The following is a 17,321-nucleotide window of genomic DNA, read 5'->3' as shown; positions in this document are numbered from 1 at the left end:
ACGATTTTGCTGGGAAACCACAAGCCCTATCAAAATGAAACTAATAAAATGTTGTAGCAGTGAAAATTCTCTACAACAGTGACTTTTACGATATTTTCGTAGATTTTAACATTTTTGTGATACAGAAGTTTAAATTGGGCCAATGTGCTGACTGTATCGCCTCTATATAAAACAATGTTATGTAGGGTGCGCCTTAACTAACTTTAAACCAGCTTAAACCGCAAGTCCTATCGTAATGGGGCTAAAGAAAACGTTGTAGCTGTGAGAATTCTCTAGAGGACTGGCCGTTATAATTTGTTCCTAGGTTTTACGATTTTTTCAAATATAGAAGTTTGAACTTTTATATCTCAAAAATGGTAAAACCTACGAAAATATCATAAAGGACGATCTTGTAGAGAATTTTTCCTGCTACAACATCTTCTTAAGTTCCATTCTGATAAAGCCTGCGGTTTCCCAGCAAAATCGTGAACTTTGACCGCGATTTATTTAAAAAGCGCTCTGGTGATTGTTATACCCTCCACCATAATATGGAGGGTATAATAAAATCTGTCATTCCGTTTGTAACACATCGAAATATTCATCGGAGACCCTATAAAGTATACATATATATTCTTCATCAGGATTAAGTCGATTAAACAATGTCCGTCTGTCAGTCTGTTGAAAGCACGATACAGCTCGCAATTTTTAAGACAGAGCTTTGCAATTTAGTATAGAAGTGTCTATTACTCCTAAGATGTTTGTTATTGCAAATGGCCTATATCGGTCCACGTATTGATATAGCCCCCCATAGAACGGTACCACCCTATTTTCGGTATTTTGAAGGTTTAAACTTCATTATGACAGCGAAATAGCTGAAATTTGATACTTAGTCTTCGTTGGGGGTATAAAACTTTCCCCCAGAATTCTATTGGTATGGGTCCACGCCTTCATATAGCCCCCATAAAACGACACCTCCCGATTGATATAGCCCCCCATAGAACGGTACCACCCTATTTTCGGTATTTTGAAGGTTTAAACTTCATTATGACACCGAAATAGCTGAAATTTGGTATTTAGTCTTCGTTGGGGGTACGAAACATTCCACCAGAAAATTTTTTTACAGGTCCACGCCTTCATATAGCCGCCATAGAACGGTACCTCCCGATTTTTGGTATTTTTAAGGTTGTAGCTTCAATATTCATCCGAAGTGACTGAAATTTGGTATTAAGCCTTCATTGGGGGTATAAAAATTCCCTCCAGAATTTTGTTGGTATGGGTCCAGTTTGTTGTTGCCACAACAACCCGCCGAAATAGCTGATATTTGGTATTTAGTCCACGTTGGAAGTAAACCCCTTTATAGCCCCCATAGAACCCCCGATATAGCCCCCATAGAACGGTACCTCCCGATTTTCGTAATTGTGAAAGATGTGACGTCAATATCCCACCGAAATGACTAAAATTATTATTTAGTCTTTTATTGGGTTATAAAATGTTCCAGGAAAGAAGTATCAGTATAGAAGAGTAACTCTTGATTTACGGTATTTTCGGGTTTTAACCACATTGTCTTTCTGAAATATCCAAATTTGGGATTTAGTCTTCTTTGAGTCTGCGAGAAATTTTTTGGTATAGATCGACGTTTTGATATAGCCCTCATAGAACGGTACCTCCCGAATTTCGGTATTTTGAAGGTTAGCGACATTGTTTTACCGAAATTGCTGAAATTTGGTATTAAGTCTTGTTCATAAGCGGAAGGAAACTAATTGTTCCATTTTACTTAAATATAGCTCGTGGTGGTCCCGGTCGATTTGAAGCCGTTCTTACTTGTTTTTTTTTTTTATTTTTCTCATCTATAAACATTGTAGTTTCCGAATCCGCAAAAACTTCCCACGAGTAAGAACCTTCCATTTATCATCACATAAACACATTTTTATGTGATGCAGAAAAGAGGAGAGAGATAAAAGGAAGGCAGGCGTTTAATAAGTTAGAATAAACTCTGATAATTTTATCATGAGAAAACCCACAAAAAATATAAAGGCATCTTGTGATTGATTGATGTTGTTTGTTTGCTGAGAAGAAACGGTAAAGATATCACAGACAAAAGTGAGATTACTACAGACATTATGTAGCAGAACTGTTTTATGGATATGGTAAAATACTGATCCGAATGTGCCGTGCCACCTCATCACATAAATTATTATCATCGAACGTATTGCGGAAAATATCGGACAAATCGCCCATGAAAAACGGATTGTCACATTCCACACTAACATCTGTTGGCAAATAAAATGCCTTTAAATGTAAAAGGGTGTTATAAGTTTAATTTCGCAAAAAATTCACGTAACGCAGCGAAATATTCGTCGTAGACCGCCCATGTGGTATACCAATCTTCATAAAATGCATTGGTGCCTTATGTGTCCATCCGTCTGTAAGTATTTCAATTTTAAACTGTAATCAAACTCCAGGACGTAATAATGGACCCATCGTATGGAGGTCGGGTTCCGACCACAGTATACACATGTTGTAATTGCTAATGGTCGTTAAATATTTAGCGAGTGAAATTGACCAAAAACATATTTTATATTTGAGTTTGTAGCTGCTAAGTAGGTCGCAATTATAATCCGATAAACTTGATTTTTAAAGTTAAGTTTAAACGACAAAAAGAAGTTGGGTGAAATTGACCAAATATTTTGTGTAGAAATTGTGAACATTTTTAATATTAAACATTCCGGTCAAGTAAGCTATACTTGGAAAATGAACTTTTGACCTTTCTATTGATGCCAATTATGTTGACGTACATGATGAGATAACAAAGTTACAGCTTAATATATGCAATTACCATCAGCGATGATTCAGATTACATCAAAAAGGTTATAACTGGCCCAATCATCCTAATGGAAATATCCAGAAGAACCAAGACCGAAAAAAGCACGTCAAGTTCCATCGAATGTGAACCGTGAAGTTATATGTCATTTATTGTGACGCCGAGGTATTTAAAGCTATGTACTCTTTCCACGTCCATATCTTTAATTTTTAATTGTGTTTGATTACCCATACTTTCTTTGGAAATAACCATGTACTTAGTCTTTTTAATATTTATCTTTAGACCATAGCTTTCACTGTGTGTTGTTAGTCTAGTAAGTAGGTATTGCAGCCCTGCAATGCTATCGGCTAGTATGGTTGTGTCGTCGGCATATCTAATATTGTTGAGAAAAGTACCATTAACCAGGATTCCTTTTTTGACATCATTGATAGATTCTTGGAATATTCTTTCGGAGTATACATTGAACAATAAGGGGGATAATATACATCCTTGTCTGACACCTTTTGATATTACTATGTCTTCCGTGCATTCTCCGTTTACGTCAACATGTGCAGTCTGATGCCAATACAAGCTTTTTATACATCGAAGTTCATTCTGACCGATACCAATGGACGTAAGAATCTCTATTAACTTGTCGTGCTGTACTGTATCGAAAGCCTTTTCGTAATCAATAAAGCATATATATACTTCTTTTTGAACAGTTTTGCATTTTTCAACTAGGATTTGTAGGGAAGAAAGAGCTTCGCGGGTTCCCATGCCTTCCTTAAAACCAAATTGGGAAGCACCCATAACTTTTCCACACTTCTCATATATTCGCCATGAATTATTTTTAGGAAAATCTTCAATGCATGGCTCATTAGGCTGATAAGTCTGTAGTCACTGCAGTGTTTCGGCTGTGTTTTCTTTGGTATAGTTATAAACTTTGATCTCAGCCAGTCATTTGGGTATTCCGCGGTCTCATATATGTAGTTAAATAGCTTGTTCAGGATATTAATGTTATCTCCGTCTATTAACTTCAATATTTCCGATGGAATCTCATCAGCACCACATGCTTTTTTAAGTTTTAAGGATTTTACTGCTGACTCAATTTCTTGTTTGGTTATAGATGTTCCTACTGGCGGTTCATTCGTCATCATCACATATGTTGATCGGTTCAGGTCGGCAAAAAGGAGCTTTATGTACTCTTTCCATATTATCATCTTTTCTGATATATCAAAAATAGGTTCATTTTCCTTATTATATAGAATTTTAGGTATTGATTTGCGGTATACACCTGCCATTTCTTTGATATTTTTGTGAAGATTGAAATCGTCATTTAATTGTTGCAATCTTTCAATCTCCTGGCATTGCCTGTTTATAAGATTATTTTTCGCAATTCTGATTGCGGATTGTATTTCTCTATTTAATTCGTAGTTTCGATTTTTATGTCTTCGACGTTCCACCATCAGATCTAGTATCTCCTTTGTCATCCATTCATTCTTTTGTGGTTTTGTTGTGATTCCTAGATTATTGTCCGCTATGGATTTTAGTGTATTTTTAACAGAATTCCACATCTGTTCACTATCTGCAGCTTCAATTTTTCTAAATTCTTGATCAATGATCTCCCTCATTCTTGTCCTAACCCTTGGTTCCTCCAGTTTTCCAGTATTGAGTTTTCCAAGTGTTTTTCTCTTTGAGTTTCTCTTCAATTTTGCTCTTATTTTTGTCATTAACAGGGTATGGTCCGATGGAACATCTGCCCCTGGATATGTGGATGTCTTCATTACACATGAAGAAAAGCGTTTATTGATCAAAATATAATCTATCTGGTTCCGTATTATATTTGTTGGTTTGTCCTGAGGGGATTTCCAGGTATACAATCTTCTTTTTGGCAAGCAGAACATTGTATTTGTAATTTTCAACCCATATTCTTGACAGAATTGAATAAGTCTGTCACCTCTATCATTTCTCTCGCCTAGTCCAAATTTGCCTGTTATGCCTGGTACAATATCTTGTCCAACTTTGGCATTAAAGTCTCCTTGGATGATAGTTATATCATGGGGTTTTGTCATATTTATTAGGTATTTTACATCTTCGTAAAAAACTTCCACTTCTTCTTTGCTCTTGTCTGCTGTGGGCGCATATACTTGTATAATATTTAGTTTTAAGGGTTTTGTTTCTAACTTTATAAGCATTGCTCTGTCAGATTTTGGTACAAATCCTATTACGCATTGTGCTATGTGGTTTTTTAAAGTGACACCTACTCCGTTTCTATGAGTTCTATTCAGGTTTCCTGAGTAAAATATTTTAACGTTTTGAGATGCAAATTCTCCATTATCAGGCCACCATGTTTCGCAAACTCCAAGTATATCAATATTCAGTTTATTCATCTCATTAATGGTGTTAGCTAATTTTCCAGATTCATATAGGCTTCGTACGTTCCAGGTACCAATATTCAGGTTATTTTTTGTTTTACCTCCGGGGATTCTTAGCACCCTCGTTTGGCCGGAGACTGAGGGCCGTTCATTATTTATATTCATAAATTGCATGATTATCATGGTATAGTACTCCAGGGGTTTCCCGTTGCCTTCTGAAGGGTTTACAGTTTTCCATCTAGTTTTCAGCCGCTCCCCATGGAGTTCAGACGCTGTTTGCTGCCGCTTTACCTAAAGACAGACGCAGCAACCTGTTGGTCCGCGGAACGTATTTGATTTCCGTCCTACCACCCATATCTGGGAAGCATTCCCCTATCGTCCACCTGGGGACGCGCCCTATAGGGGTTACAGGTTCCCCGAAGGGATATTAATCTTAAATCATTAAAATATGAAAAGAAACATAACATCATATTTTTTGGCGTTATGTCCGATTTTTTTGGGGCCTTATGTCCGGAGTTAAGGCGGACATAACACACAATTTTATTTTGGGTGTTAAGTCCGGGGTCAGGGGGGACATAACGCCCAAAATTAATTTTGGGCGTTGTGTCCTTTGGCGTTAAGTCAGGTCGCCTATGTTTGAGCATTAATTTCGTTTATGGTTGCTTTCAGCTACAACTTTGTTAATGATAAGAAAAAATTCAGGCGTGTATGCTACTTATATCAGATATTAGCACCTTATGACGCACAACAATAAAATTTTTTCCATTATTTTGGACATGTCATTTCATGCATTTCTAATCCGCACGATGCTGAACTCTTAATTTTTTGAAAACAGTACAAGTTTAATACCTCATTACATAATTCCGCGACCCTTTATTATTTGATAATGAAATTACATGGAAAGTAATTTAGATTTTACTCGCTGTTTCCCTCAAACAATTTTCTTAGACAACTTGTTTATAAAGTACATTTTCAGTACAGAACCTTCAGAACAATATAAGTTTTCTAATTAATTTAATTAATCGAGCTATATGACCTAGGGAGATTACATTGAAAAATTTATATCTAGCGAACGCTAAGGCGGCAGAAACATTGTATTTTAGTTGGCGACGACCACAACCTTCAAAGTACCGAAAATCGGCAATTGCCGGTTTTGGTGTGCCGTTGCAGGTGTTGATCTATACCGACAAATGTATGGGAGAAATTATTATTTCCCCAACGAAGGCTAAGTTCAAAATTTCAGCCATTTCGGTCTTATAATGGGGCTATATAAAGGCGAGGACCTATACCGACAAATTTCATATGAAACGTTTAATATCCCAAATGAAGACCAAAAAACAAATTTCAGCCATTTCGGAGGACTATTGAGGCCTCAACCTTAAAAATACGAGAAATAGGGAGGTATCGTTCTATGGGGCCTATTCCAAGGTGTTGACCTATACTGACAAATTCCATATGGCATGTTTAATACCACAAATGAAGACTAAATACCAAATTTCAGACATTTCGGTGCAGTATTGAGGCCACAACCTTCACAATACCGAAAATAGGGAGGTACCGTTCTGTGGGTGGCTATACTAAGGCGAGGATCCGTTTCTGGGGGAAAGTTTTATACCCCCCAACGAAGACTAAATTCCAAAATTTCAGCCATTTCTGAGGAATATTAAGGCCACAACCTTTAAAACACCGAAAATCGGTAGGTACGGTTCTATGGGGGCTATTCTAAGTCGTGGACCTATACCCACAAACTTAGTATGGAACGTTTAATACCACAAATGAAGGCCAAATACCAAATTTCAGCCATTTCGGTGGAATATTAAGGCCGCAACCTTCAAAATACCGGAAATAGGGAGGTACCGTTCTATGGGGGCTATATAAAGGCGTGGAAATATACCAAAAATTTATGGTGGAAAGTTTTACATCCCCAACGAAGACTTAGTACCCAATTTCAGCCATTCGGTGGATAATGAGGCTAAAATCTTCAAAATATCAAAAATCGGGTGCTACAGTTCTATAGGGACTATATCAAAACGTAGACCAATATAGCCTATTTGCAACACCAAACAGCCTAGGGGTAAAAGAAACTTCTATACCAAACTACAAAGCTCTGTATTAAAAATTTCGAGCTGTATCTTGATTTCAACAGACGGACGGACATGGTTATATTGACTTAGAATTTTACCCTGATGAACATTTTGATGTGTTACAAACGGAATGATAAATTTATTTATACCCTCCATATTATGGTTGAAGGTATAACAAGTAAAAAAGTAACAGTCGGCTTTGCCGACAGAGATATACCCTCAGCCTGTGTGAATTGAAACCGGAAGATGCGCATCGATAGTGCCCATCTTCGAAATTAAACAAAGCTTGGAAAAATATTACGAAAGCCAAATTTTACCGAATCGGCTGATCCGATCGAGAGTTATCGTGCGCTTCTTTCAGCCACTTTTTACAGATTCTGAAACTACAATGCTCATAGATGAGAAATATCAAGAAACAAAAAAAAATCGCCGGAGGGATTTTCAAATAAATTGCGATTTAAGTTCACATTTTTAGGGGTTCTTTAGGTTTTCACGATTTTGCTTGGAAACCGCGAGTCCTATGTAAATGGACCTAAGGAATATTGTAGCTGTGAAAATTCTCCACAAGGTTGGCCTACCTGATATTTTCGTAGGTTTTACCGTTTTTGAGATATAGAAGTTCAAATTGTGACAATTCAAATTGGGACAAGTCTCCTTATAAAACAAAGTTATGACTGCAATTTACCAACTTAAACGTATATATCTCAAAAATGGTACAATCTACAGCTACTGATTTTTTTTTAAAAAATTTGTGCGGGAGGTACCCGAAGGAGTTGATATATGCAGTCCATATTCCAACCTGACCTATGTCTTGTAGAAACATTACGATGTTCAAAGTACGGACCAAATCGGATACTCTCCTCCAGAGTTATCGTCCGCACAAGTTTTCCGAGCATTTTTGACCTTTTGTTGGGGAGGTACCGGAAGGAGTGGACCTATATAACTTATCTTCGAACCTAAACTAAGTTTGGACAAAATATTACGAAGGCCAAATTTTGGACCGAATCGACAGATCCGTTCGAGAGCTATCTTGCGCTCTAACCATTACGGTGTCAAACGGATTTTATTGCAACTTTCAGGTTATTTTCTCAGGAAATATGGACTTGCTCCTGATGAAACTTGTACCGTCGTATGGGGGGCAGTGAATACAAGTTGTTACCACAAAAATCAATGCGTTTCGAGAGCAGGCCCTAAACTGAACTTATCCAAAATTTTGTGTGGGAGGTACCCGAAAGAGAGGAACGATTGAGTCCATATTGGAAACTAAGTCTGGTAGACATTTCACGATTTGCAAAGTATGGACCATATCAGTTGCTCCCTTCAAAAGTTATCGTACGCACAAATTGTCCGAACATTTTCGAACTTTTGTGGGGGAGGTACCGGAAAGAGTGGACCGATATAACCCATCTTCGAACTTAAACTAAGTTTGGACAAAATATTACGAAAGCCAAATTTTGGACCAAATCGGCTCATCTGTTCGAGAGTTATCGTGCCCACCAGCCATCCAGACAGACAGACGGACATTGCTAAATCGACTCCAAATTGTCTGAAACATATTTCGTCCAAACATACTTGGGCTCTAAAACCATTATTTCGATTAGGCACATTTTGCCCATATGAAAGTGTAAATACCCTCGTTAGCATAAATGCTGAGGGTATAAAAAGGTTCCGCACAAACCTTTAAATGTTTTTTACACTTGTAAAAAAATACTATAAAAAAAAATTGGGATTTGGTTGTTATGTGGTCCGGGCCCCTCCCGAAATGAAAATTTTTCTTACAATTTTTTAACATTCTTCTTCAAAAATGTCATATTTGTTCTAGTGGACCGTAAACTCATCAAAATATGAAAAATATGATACGGGGGGGGATATGAGGTTGTAAAAAAGTCATAAGCCTAATATACACTTTCGTACGACCAAAATGTGCCGCGTCGAAATAACGGTTATAGACCCCGAGTATGTCTGGACGAAATCCTTTACAGGCAATTAGGAGTCGATTAAACCATGTCCGTTCGTCTGTCTGGCTGGAGCGCACGATAAATCTTGAACGTATCAACAGATTTGGTAGGTCCAAGAATAATTTAAGGTATTTGGATGTAATTTTCATTTAGGCTTCAGTGAGCCAATGAGTCGATCTCTTGGAAGGATTCTCCTCATGATTATTTATTTAAAGTCATTAGTACAAAGTACTGTTGTTCTGTATTAAACTACACTCAGAAGTACTTCATGGCGTCGTTAACAATAAATCACTTTATTTAAATGTAGTTATTTTCATTTTATTGTTTGCCTTCTCCGACAGATATATTAACTAGGCCATATGTGTGTACGAGTGTATCCTTGTAACACAATAAAAACCAATATGAGTTTTAGAAAACCAATTTTCTACTTTAATGTTATTCTATGATTTCCCTCACCCACTTACTATTGGCAGTACACTACAGCATAATGTTATTGTGTAATTTATGTCTTTCAGCACAAATGAGATTCGAAGAGGACCATCATGGTAAGCACCACAATCAACCAATGCTGTGACCAAATATTGTTAAGCAATCAAACGCCACAAATTTAACCACCGATAGTAACCACAACAGTCGATAATAAAACCAAAAACGTTTTTAACTTACGCATCCGGCATACTCCATAAACACACACACAGACCCATACATGCAAAGGACTATCTTCCATATAAGTTCACATCTGCAATCATATGGCAAAGTTGATGGAGTTTTGCTACAACAATAGAATTGGCAATTATTTCCGCATCGCTGAAATATCAATGACAGCTCTGAGAGACTAACGGTCTCCATTGTGAACAATACTTGCTGGTATGTCCTGCGCCACATTGTATAGACAGGCCCATTTTGAGCAACAGAACTACGGTATGAAGAAAATGTCTTGTGGCACTATGGACAACAGCCACGAGCGAATGCTTGTTCAAAATATGATGTTGCCATAAAACCTACGTACATGTGTTTCTATCTAAAATGTAGATATCATCTCATAGAACATTAGCCAACAGAGTAGCCGTAGCAATTTTTATTTAAAAACTAAAACAAAATAAGTCCAACGTACAACAAGCCTAAAGCTAATCCTGACAATAGGCAAAACGTATTAAGCATTCCATGGCACATGGACTGTAATATATTTTAATATAGTTGAGGCAAGGTCTCCGTTGCTCTAACGACAACGCACATCACATTTCCTCCATCCACCCAAAACATTGAAGCTAAATAAACCACTCCCGTTAACGTTTCAATAGATAGGACAAAATCTTTGCCAAAATGAATGCCAATATGATACGTTGTAAAAACTGGTTTTGTGCACGCAACAACAACAATGACTACAGCGAGGTTTTTTTCGGCGATTCCAACAAAAATATTTCGCAACAACAACAGCAACATACAGTTACGACAACTACTCCTCCAACAACCAGTGCCGTAACACCCGACCGTCAATATCATCAACAGATCAATGGCAAAATTACCACCGCAACAGGCATTACAGGCAACCACCACCATACAGTAGCAGCTAGTACCGGCCCAGCGACAGCGACAACAACAACAAATCATACAATGAGCAATCCTGTAGGCGGCGGAGGAGTTGGTCCACAAGGTATAACGTCAGGTGGTTCACATGTTGTAACATTTTTGGACGATGTGCCTAGTGGAAGTAATGGTGTTGTCAACACAACGACACGTTTAATGAATCATACCGATCTGCAGCAGCATCAAAACACCCACGACCATCATCCGCATCACACATCCGACGATTTAGATGTTCTAGATGATGAGTTTATGGCTAATCAGGTGGTCAGTTCATCCTTGTTATGTGATGATACGTTGCCAGGCTCGAAAAATTGCTATCGTTTGGTGATATTGGGGTAAGTAGGATTGTTCTTCTTCTTCTTTATTGCATATTCGATATTCGAATGTTAGCGACCATATTACATTTCATGTATAATTTTCTTTATATATTATTGATAAAATATGAATATAAATCTCTGTTTCTTGCGACACTTATTAAATTTTCTGCATTTCGAAATTCCGTCCATTGTTGAATATTTTGAAGCCAGGACATCTCTTGTCTTCCTCTGCTGCGTTTACCTTCTATTTTGGCTTGTAGAATTCTTTGCAGGATGCGGTATTTTGGGTTTCGCATTATGTGTCCGAGATATGAAATTTTTCTCCTTTTTATGTGATCGAAGAGTTCTCTTGTTTTATTCAATCTTCGTAGAACTTCGTCATTTGATACGTGAGCTATCCACGGTATTTTAAGAATTCTTCGATATATCCACATTTCGAAGGCTTCTAAGCGCTTGACATCTATTGCTTTTAAAGTCCATACTTCCACAGAATATAACAAAACTGGCCATATGTAGGCCTTTATGAACCTTGTCTTTGTTGCAATGTTAATATCATGGCTTGTTAATACTCTTTTGTATTTGTGAAAGGTGTCTCTTGCCATTTCTATCCGGCATTTAATTTCTTTGGAGTTATCCCACTGATCATTTATTGAAAACCCGAGATATTTGAAGCTCGACACTCTCTCGAGTGGAGTGTTATGAATTGTTATATTCATGTTTTCAAAATTATTTTTCTTGCTTATTATCATATATTTTGTTTTATTGGTGTTTAATCTTAACCCATATGTTTCACTACACGCAGTTAGTCTTGTGACAAGGTTTTGTAGACCCGATAAGCTGTCTGCTATTAGGGTAGTATCGTCAGCGTATCTGATATTGTTTACGTATTCATTATTTATTAGGACTCCTTCTTGGACGTTGTTAACTGATTCCTTGAATATTTTTTCGGAATAAATATTAAACAATAGTGGGGACAGTGTACAGCCCTGTCTTACTCCTTTGGATATAGATATTTCTTCCGTAATTTCTCCATCGATATTAACATGTGCACTTTGATGCCAATACAGACTTTTAATGCATCTAATTTCTTTCTCGCTTATTCCAATTGACGCCAGAATATCCATGAGCTTGTCATGCTGTACGGTGTCAAATGCTTTCTCGTAGTCTATAAAGCACATAAATATATCCTTATTGACATCTCTACATTTTTGAACCAACACTTGAACGCAGAATAGTGCTTCACGCGTTCCTTTTGCTTCTTTGAAGCCAAATTGTGTTTCACCCATTTCCCTTTCGCATTTTTCATATATCCGTTTATGTATAATTTTAAGGAAGATTTTTAGGGCATGGCTCATTAGGCTGATAAGTCGGTAGTCGTTGCATCTTTTCGGGTGAGATTTTTTTGGGATGGTTATAAATGTGGACTTCAGCCAATCCTGGGGGTATTGTCCTGTGTCATATATGTGGTTAAATAGTTTTGTTAGCAGGTCAACATTGTCACCATTTATCATTTTTAGTATTTCGGCAGGTATTTCGTCAGGACCCGTGGCTTTTCGTTCTCGGAGGGATTTTAATGCATCTTCAACTTCATTGTTTGTGATTGCCTCGCCTGTCATTTGGTGTGATATCCGGTTGTCATAATCCGATCTGGTAGAGTCTCTGAATAAGTTTTGTATGTATTCTTTCCAGATATCTTTCTTCTCAGCAGTTTCAAAAACGGGTTCATTATTATTGTTGTAAAGGACTGATGAATTGGTATTTCTGTAAGTGCCGGCTGCTTCTTTCATTTTTTTGTGTAACTGGAAGTCGTCGTGCAGTGTCATCAGTCGTTCAATTTCTTGGCATTGACTGTTCAGGTGGTTATTTTTGGCTATACGCACTTCCCTTTGAATTTCCCTGTTGATTTCCCAATACATCTCGTTTTTTTTTTTTTTTTTTTTTTTTTTTTTATGTTTATTTTATTGAATTATTTGCATTATATAATACTAAAAATAAACAAACAGTCTTATTATTATACTTAAGTTTACAGACCAATATTGGTTTCTCAAAAACATTTGTTATTATTACTTATTTTTTTTATGAAAATATATTTTACTATACTAATAGTGTACATAATTATAACACTTCTCTAGGAAAAACAATGAAAAACCTAAAGATTTTTTAATAAGCAAAGGTAAAAGAAGTTGTCTAATTTTAAAATGAAAGGTGTATGGTATACATACAAGTTATTCAGTGAGCCACCAATATTTATTAAGGTTTACATTAGGAATCATATTCTTATCTCCAATATATATACTTGTATCAAATCTTGTGTTATCAACTGTCAACTGATTGCAGGATATCGCTTTAATGTTGCACCTTCTGTATATGTGGTATAATATAGGGATGCCACTTTCATTTTGGATAAATCCATTTTTATCTAAATACAGAAATGCTTCTGGTGGTACAAACCCGTTTTCTAAAGTGTTTTTTATATACATTTCACTTGCATAGTACGGAGCCAAAATTAAGTTGTTTTCTTCGCATTCAAATGATTTAAGTATATGATTTCTAATTATATGAATTATGTAATTGTCTATTCTACCGATTTTGGCTGCATCATATAATTTTTTGTTCGATATATATTTTAAATAATCACTATTTTGACTTCGGTACAAGGAAGTACATGCTCTAAGACATTTTCTTTCGAAAACTCTAAGTTTTTCCATATAGGAAGGTGATATGTTATACCATATTGGGCATCCGTATATTAAAATTGGTCTAATTAGACTTTTATACAAAATTACTTTAACGTTTTGTTTAACATATTGTGAAAAAAATAGACGTTTATACATAAAAAATGCATTTCTTGCTTTCTTTATTTGTTCATTTATATGATCATGGAAATAAAGAAATTTGTCCAAATGAACCCCTAGATATTTTACCATCTGTTTATTGGGTATCTTCTCATTTCTCGAAGATTTTATACCAAAATCTTTCCATTTTTTTCGAATATTATTATTACATTTCCCAACAGGTGGGCGAAAAAGTATTGTTTCACATTTATTGATATTAATCACCATTTGCCAATCATTAGCATAGTTTTCTACGACGTTAAAGTAGTTTTGGATATTTGTATTGATTTTATCAATTTTATCGTCAGAGTGATAAACAATGATATCATCTGCAAAACTAATAATGTTTTCTATTTTTGATAGCAAATCAAATATAAATATGTTAAATAAAATTGGTGAATTCACAGTACCTTGCTGTAACCCATTTACAACTATATATTTTCTTTTACTTTTCAATTTTTTATTGCATACTATAAAAGATTTGTTGTTGATCATATTGTGAATAAGTACAATTATATGTATAGGAATTTTATATTGTTGTAGTTTATATATTAAACCCGGGATCCAGACATTATCAAATGCTTTTTCGAAATCAATTAGACAAGCACCAGTACAAAATGATTTGTTGAGATTCCAATTAATATTTGAAACAAGTACATTTATTGCATGAATAGTTGAATGTTTAAATTTAAATCCAAATTGTTTATTGCTTAACAGTCCTTCTTTTTCAGAAAATTTAATTAGAAAGTTATTTACCAAAACTTCAAAAACTTTGCTAATGTTAGGTAACATACTTATGGCACGTAAATTTTTTGGATTTTTTATATTTTTGTCCTTTTTAGGCAGGATAACTACCTTAGCTGTCTTCCATGCTACAGGGAAATATGCATTATTTAAAATATTATTAAAAATAATGCAATAATCAGAAATCATCCTTTCTGGAATATTTTTTAAAATTATATTAGGAATTCCGTCTAATCCTGAAGACAATTTCCCTTTAAGATTTTTAAATATATATGTCAATGAGTTTATGTCAACGAATAGACCATCGGATGTGTTATTAATTACCTCGTTTGCTTTATTATTTGCATTAAAGTACGTAATAACAGTGTTATTGTGTTCATAATAGGTTTTCCTACTTATAAAACTTGAAAAACAATTTTCAACATTGAGATGATTTGGGTTATTGTTATCGATCTCTTTATATGAATAAACAGATTCTAAGAATGACCCTATTGTATCTAGAATTTGTACTTCATCTTCAACAATGTATTTGTTTTCATTGTCAACTTTCTCTAGCTCTTGAATATTTATCCCTGCATATCTGAGTAGATTTTCATTCTCGAATGGTATTTCTAAAAATGGAATATCTAGCGGAACTACCTTTTTAAACTGTTTTTTGACTTCTCTAAACATGCTTGTTGGGTCTTTGTTGTCCATCTTTTGCAATTTTTGTCTTATGCTATTATTGACAGATATTATAAAATTGTCATTGATTAATTTTTTTACTAATTTAAGTTGAGTTTTAACCATAGTAAGTTCCGTTATAGGTAGTACAATTTCGAATCTGTTGTTCTTTTTTATTATTGTAAGAAGTCTGCTTTTCTCTTTTTGTAGTGATTTAATGGTTGAATTAAGATATTTATTTGTTGAATTCTTGTTTGTGTATTTGGGGACTGATTTTTCTATGGAATTAGTTATATATTTATTTAGTTTTAATAAATAAAAATCTATTTCAGAATTTGTCAAATTTCTATCGTTTGGAATTAAGTCATTAGCATTTATTTCGTCTGTTATACATTTTCTAAGCTTTTTCCAATCAGTCATTTTGAAATTAAACAAAACATCTGGTGTTTCGTTGAAGAATGTCAAGGGGTGGTCCGTTCGTTCATTAAGAATTATAATCTGTATTGCGCTGTGATCACTATCATAGTCTAAATTTTTGAGGCAATTTAATGAATCGTTTTCTCTTTTTATGAGAAGACGTGAATCTGCCATGCAAAGGTCTAAGAATGCTTCACTTCGTGGATATGAGGGATAAACTGAAAAATATAAATTACAACGAAATTCAATTTCATTTGCTTCCATCCAGCCTTTTAATATATTTCCTTTGGTGTTGCCATGGATATTACCCCAATTCGAGTGTTTGCAATTTAAATCTCCTGCGAGTAAGTAGTAATTATTAGGATTTTGTAAATTTAATGACTTAAAGAGCAAATTGAGTTCAGTCTGAAGAAAATTATCATTATTCCCAGAAGGATAGTACGCTGATATAACAAAAAAGTTTTTATTTGTTATTAAAGGTATTTTAATTATGCATACTTCTAAATGTTTGAACAATTTAATTGTCTTATTTGAGTAATTTGAGTATTTGATATTTTTTCTTACGAGTATTGCTGTTCCACCGCCTCTCAAGGAGTTGGGCCTGTCTCGTCTAATTGCAAAATAGTTTTTAAAACTGATTTTGTGTCTTGAATTTAATTTTGTTTCATTTAGTAATGCCAAATCCGGGTTATATTTATCTAAAAAATTGCATAAATCATCTCGTCTATTATTTCTAATAATAGAATTTACATTAATTTCAATTATTTTGAGATTATTCGTTACATTTTGATCCATTATTTATATTTCTAACAAAGAGAAAATAGTATCTATTCTAGACGTTTGTATTTGTAATTGTTTATGTAGATTTATCATTTGATTTGATAGGTTAACTATCGAATTATTCAATTCCTTAAGGATTGACTGCATCTGATCGTTTCCATTATTTGGTGATGATGATGATGGCATATTATCTTTGATGATGTTGGGATTGTTCCCATTATTCACATTATCTCTGGTGATGTTGGCATAGCTCACATTTGAGTTAATGTTCGCATATGGATTACGCATTCTGTTTTGAGCTAAATGTTCTTTTTTCTTTCGAAGTTTTTCCTGAACTTCTTTATATTTTTCACATCCTTTAAAGGATGCGGGATGACCATATTTTTCACAAAGGACACAGTACAGTTTATCACGTTCTTCTTTTGGAACATTGTTCAATTTACATTTGCCTATGTCATGATCTTCATTACATTTTACGCATCGTCTGGGTAAGTGACAGTTCGATGCGCTATGAAAAAAACTTTGACACCTTCTACATTGCGTTATTTCAGGTTTCCTTAAAGCTTCCCAACGGATGTCCAAATGCATTAGTTCATTAATCTTTTTTAGTTCGCTAACTTTACTTTCCCCGCTTATTTGTACAAGGAAAATAGGTAAATCACGACCTTCATTTATTGACTTAGGTGTTTTAAATTGACTAACTTTTATTATTTTCAAATTATCATTTTGAAATGCACATAATTCTTTGAAAATTACATCAGTTTTTGTGTCAGCGCTTAGATT

At 35.0% G+C, this 17,321-nt stretch overlaps 1 protein-coding gene across 2 annotated transcripts in view; it reads left to right on the top strand.

The window, feature by feature from the left end:
- LOC141401259 (GTP-binding protein Rhes) overlaps positions 1-17,321 on the top strand; it is a 310,203-nt gene that overhangs the window by 213,245 nt on the left and 79,637 nt on the right. For both annotated transcript variants that reach the window (XM_073981337.1, XM_073981338.1), the window contains exon 3: positions 9,712-11,118. In XM_073981337.1, coding sequence (XP_073837438.1) covers positions 10,520-11,118 — 599 coding nt within the window. In that variant the 5' untranslated portion in view covers positions 9,712-10,519. The remainder of the gene's footprint in view (positions 1-9,711; positions 11,119-17,321) is intronic.

This window comes from Musca autumnalis, unplaced genomic scaffold (assembly GCF_047663935.1).
Source record: "Musca autumnalis isolate F117 unplaced genomic scaffold, ASM4766393v1 scaffold_4, whole genome shotgun sequence".
Lineage (NCBI taxonomy): Eukaryota > Metazoa > Arthropoda > Insecta > Diptera > Muscidae > Musca > Musca autumnalis.
The sequence above is the reverse complement of the archived record's forward strand: the minus strand, read 5'-3'. Positions and strand labels throughout refer to the sequence as shown.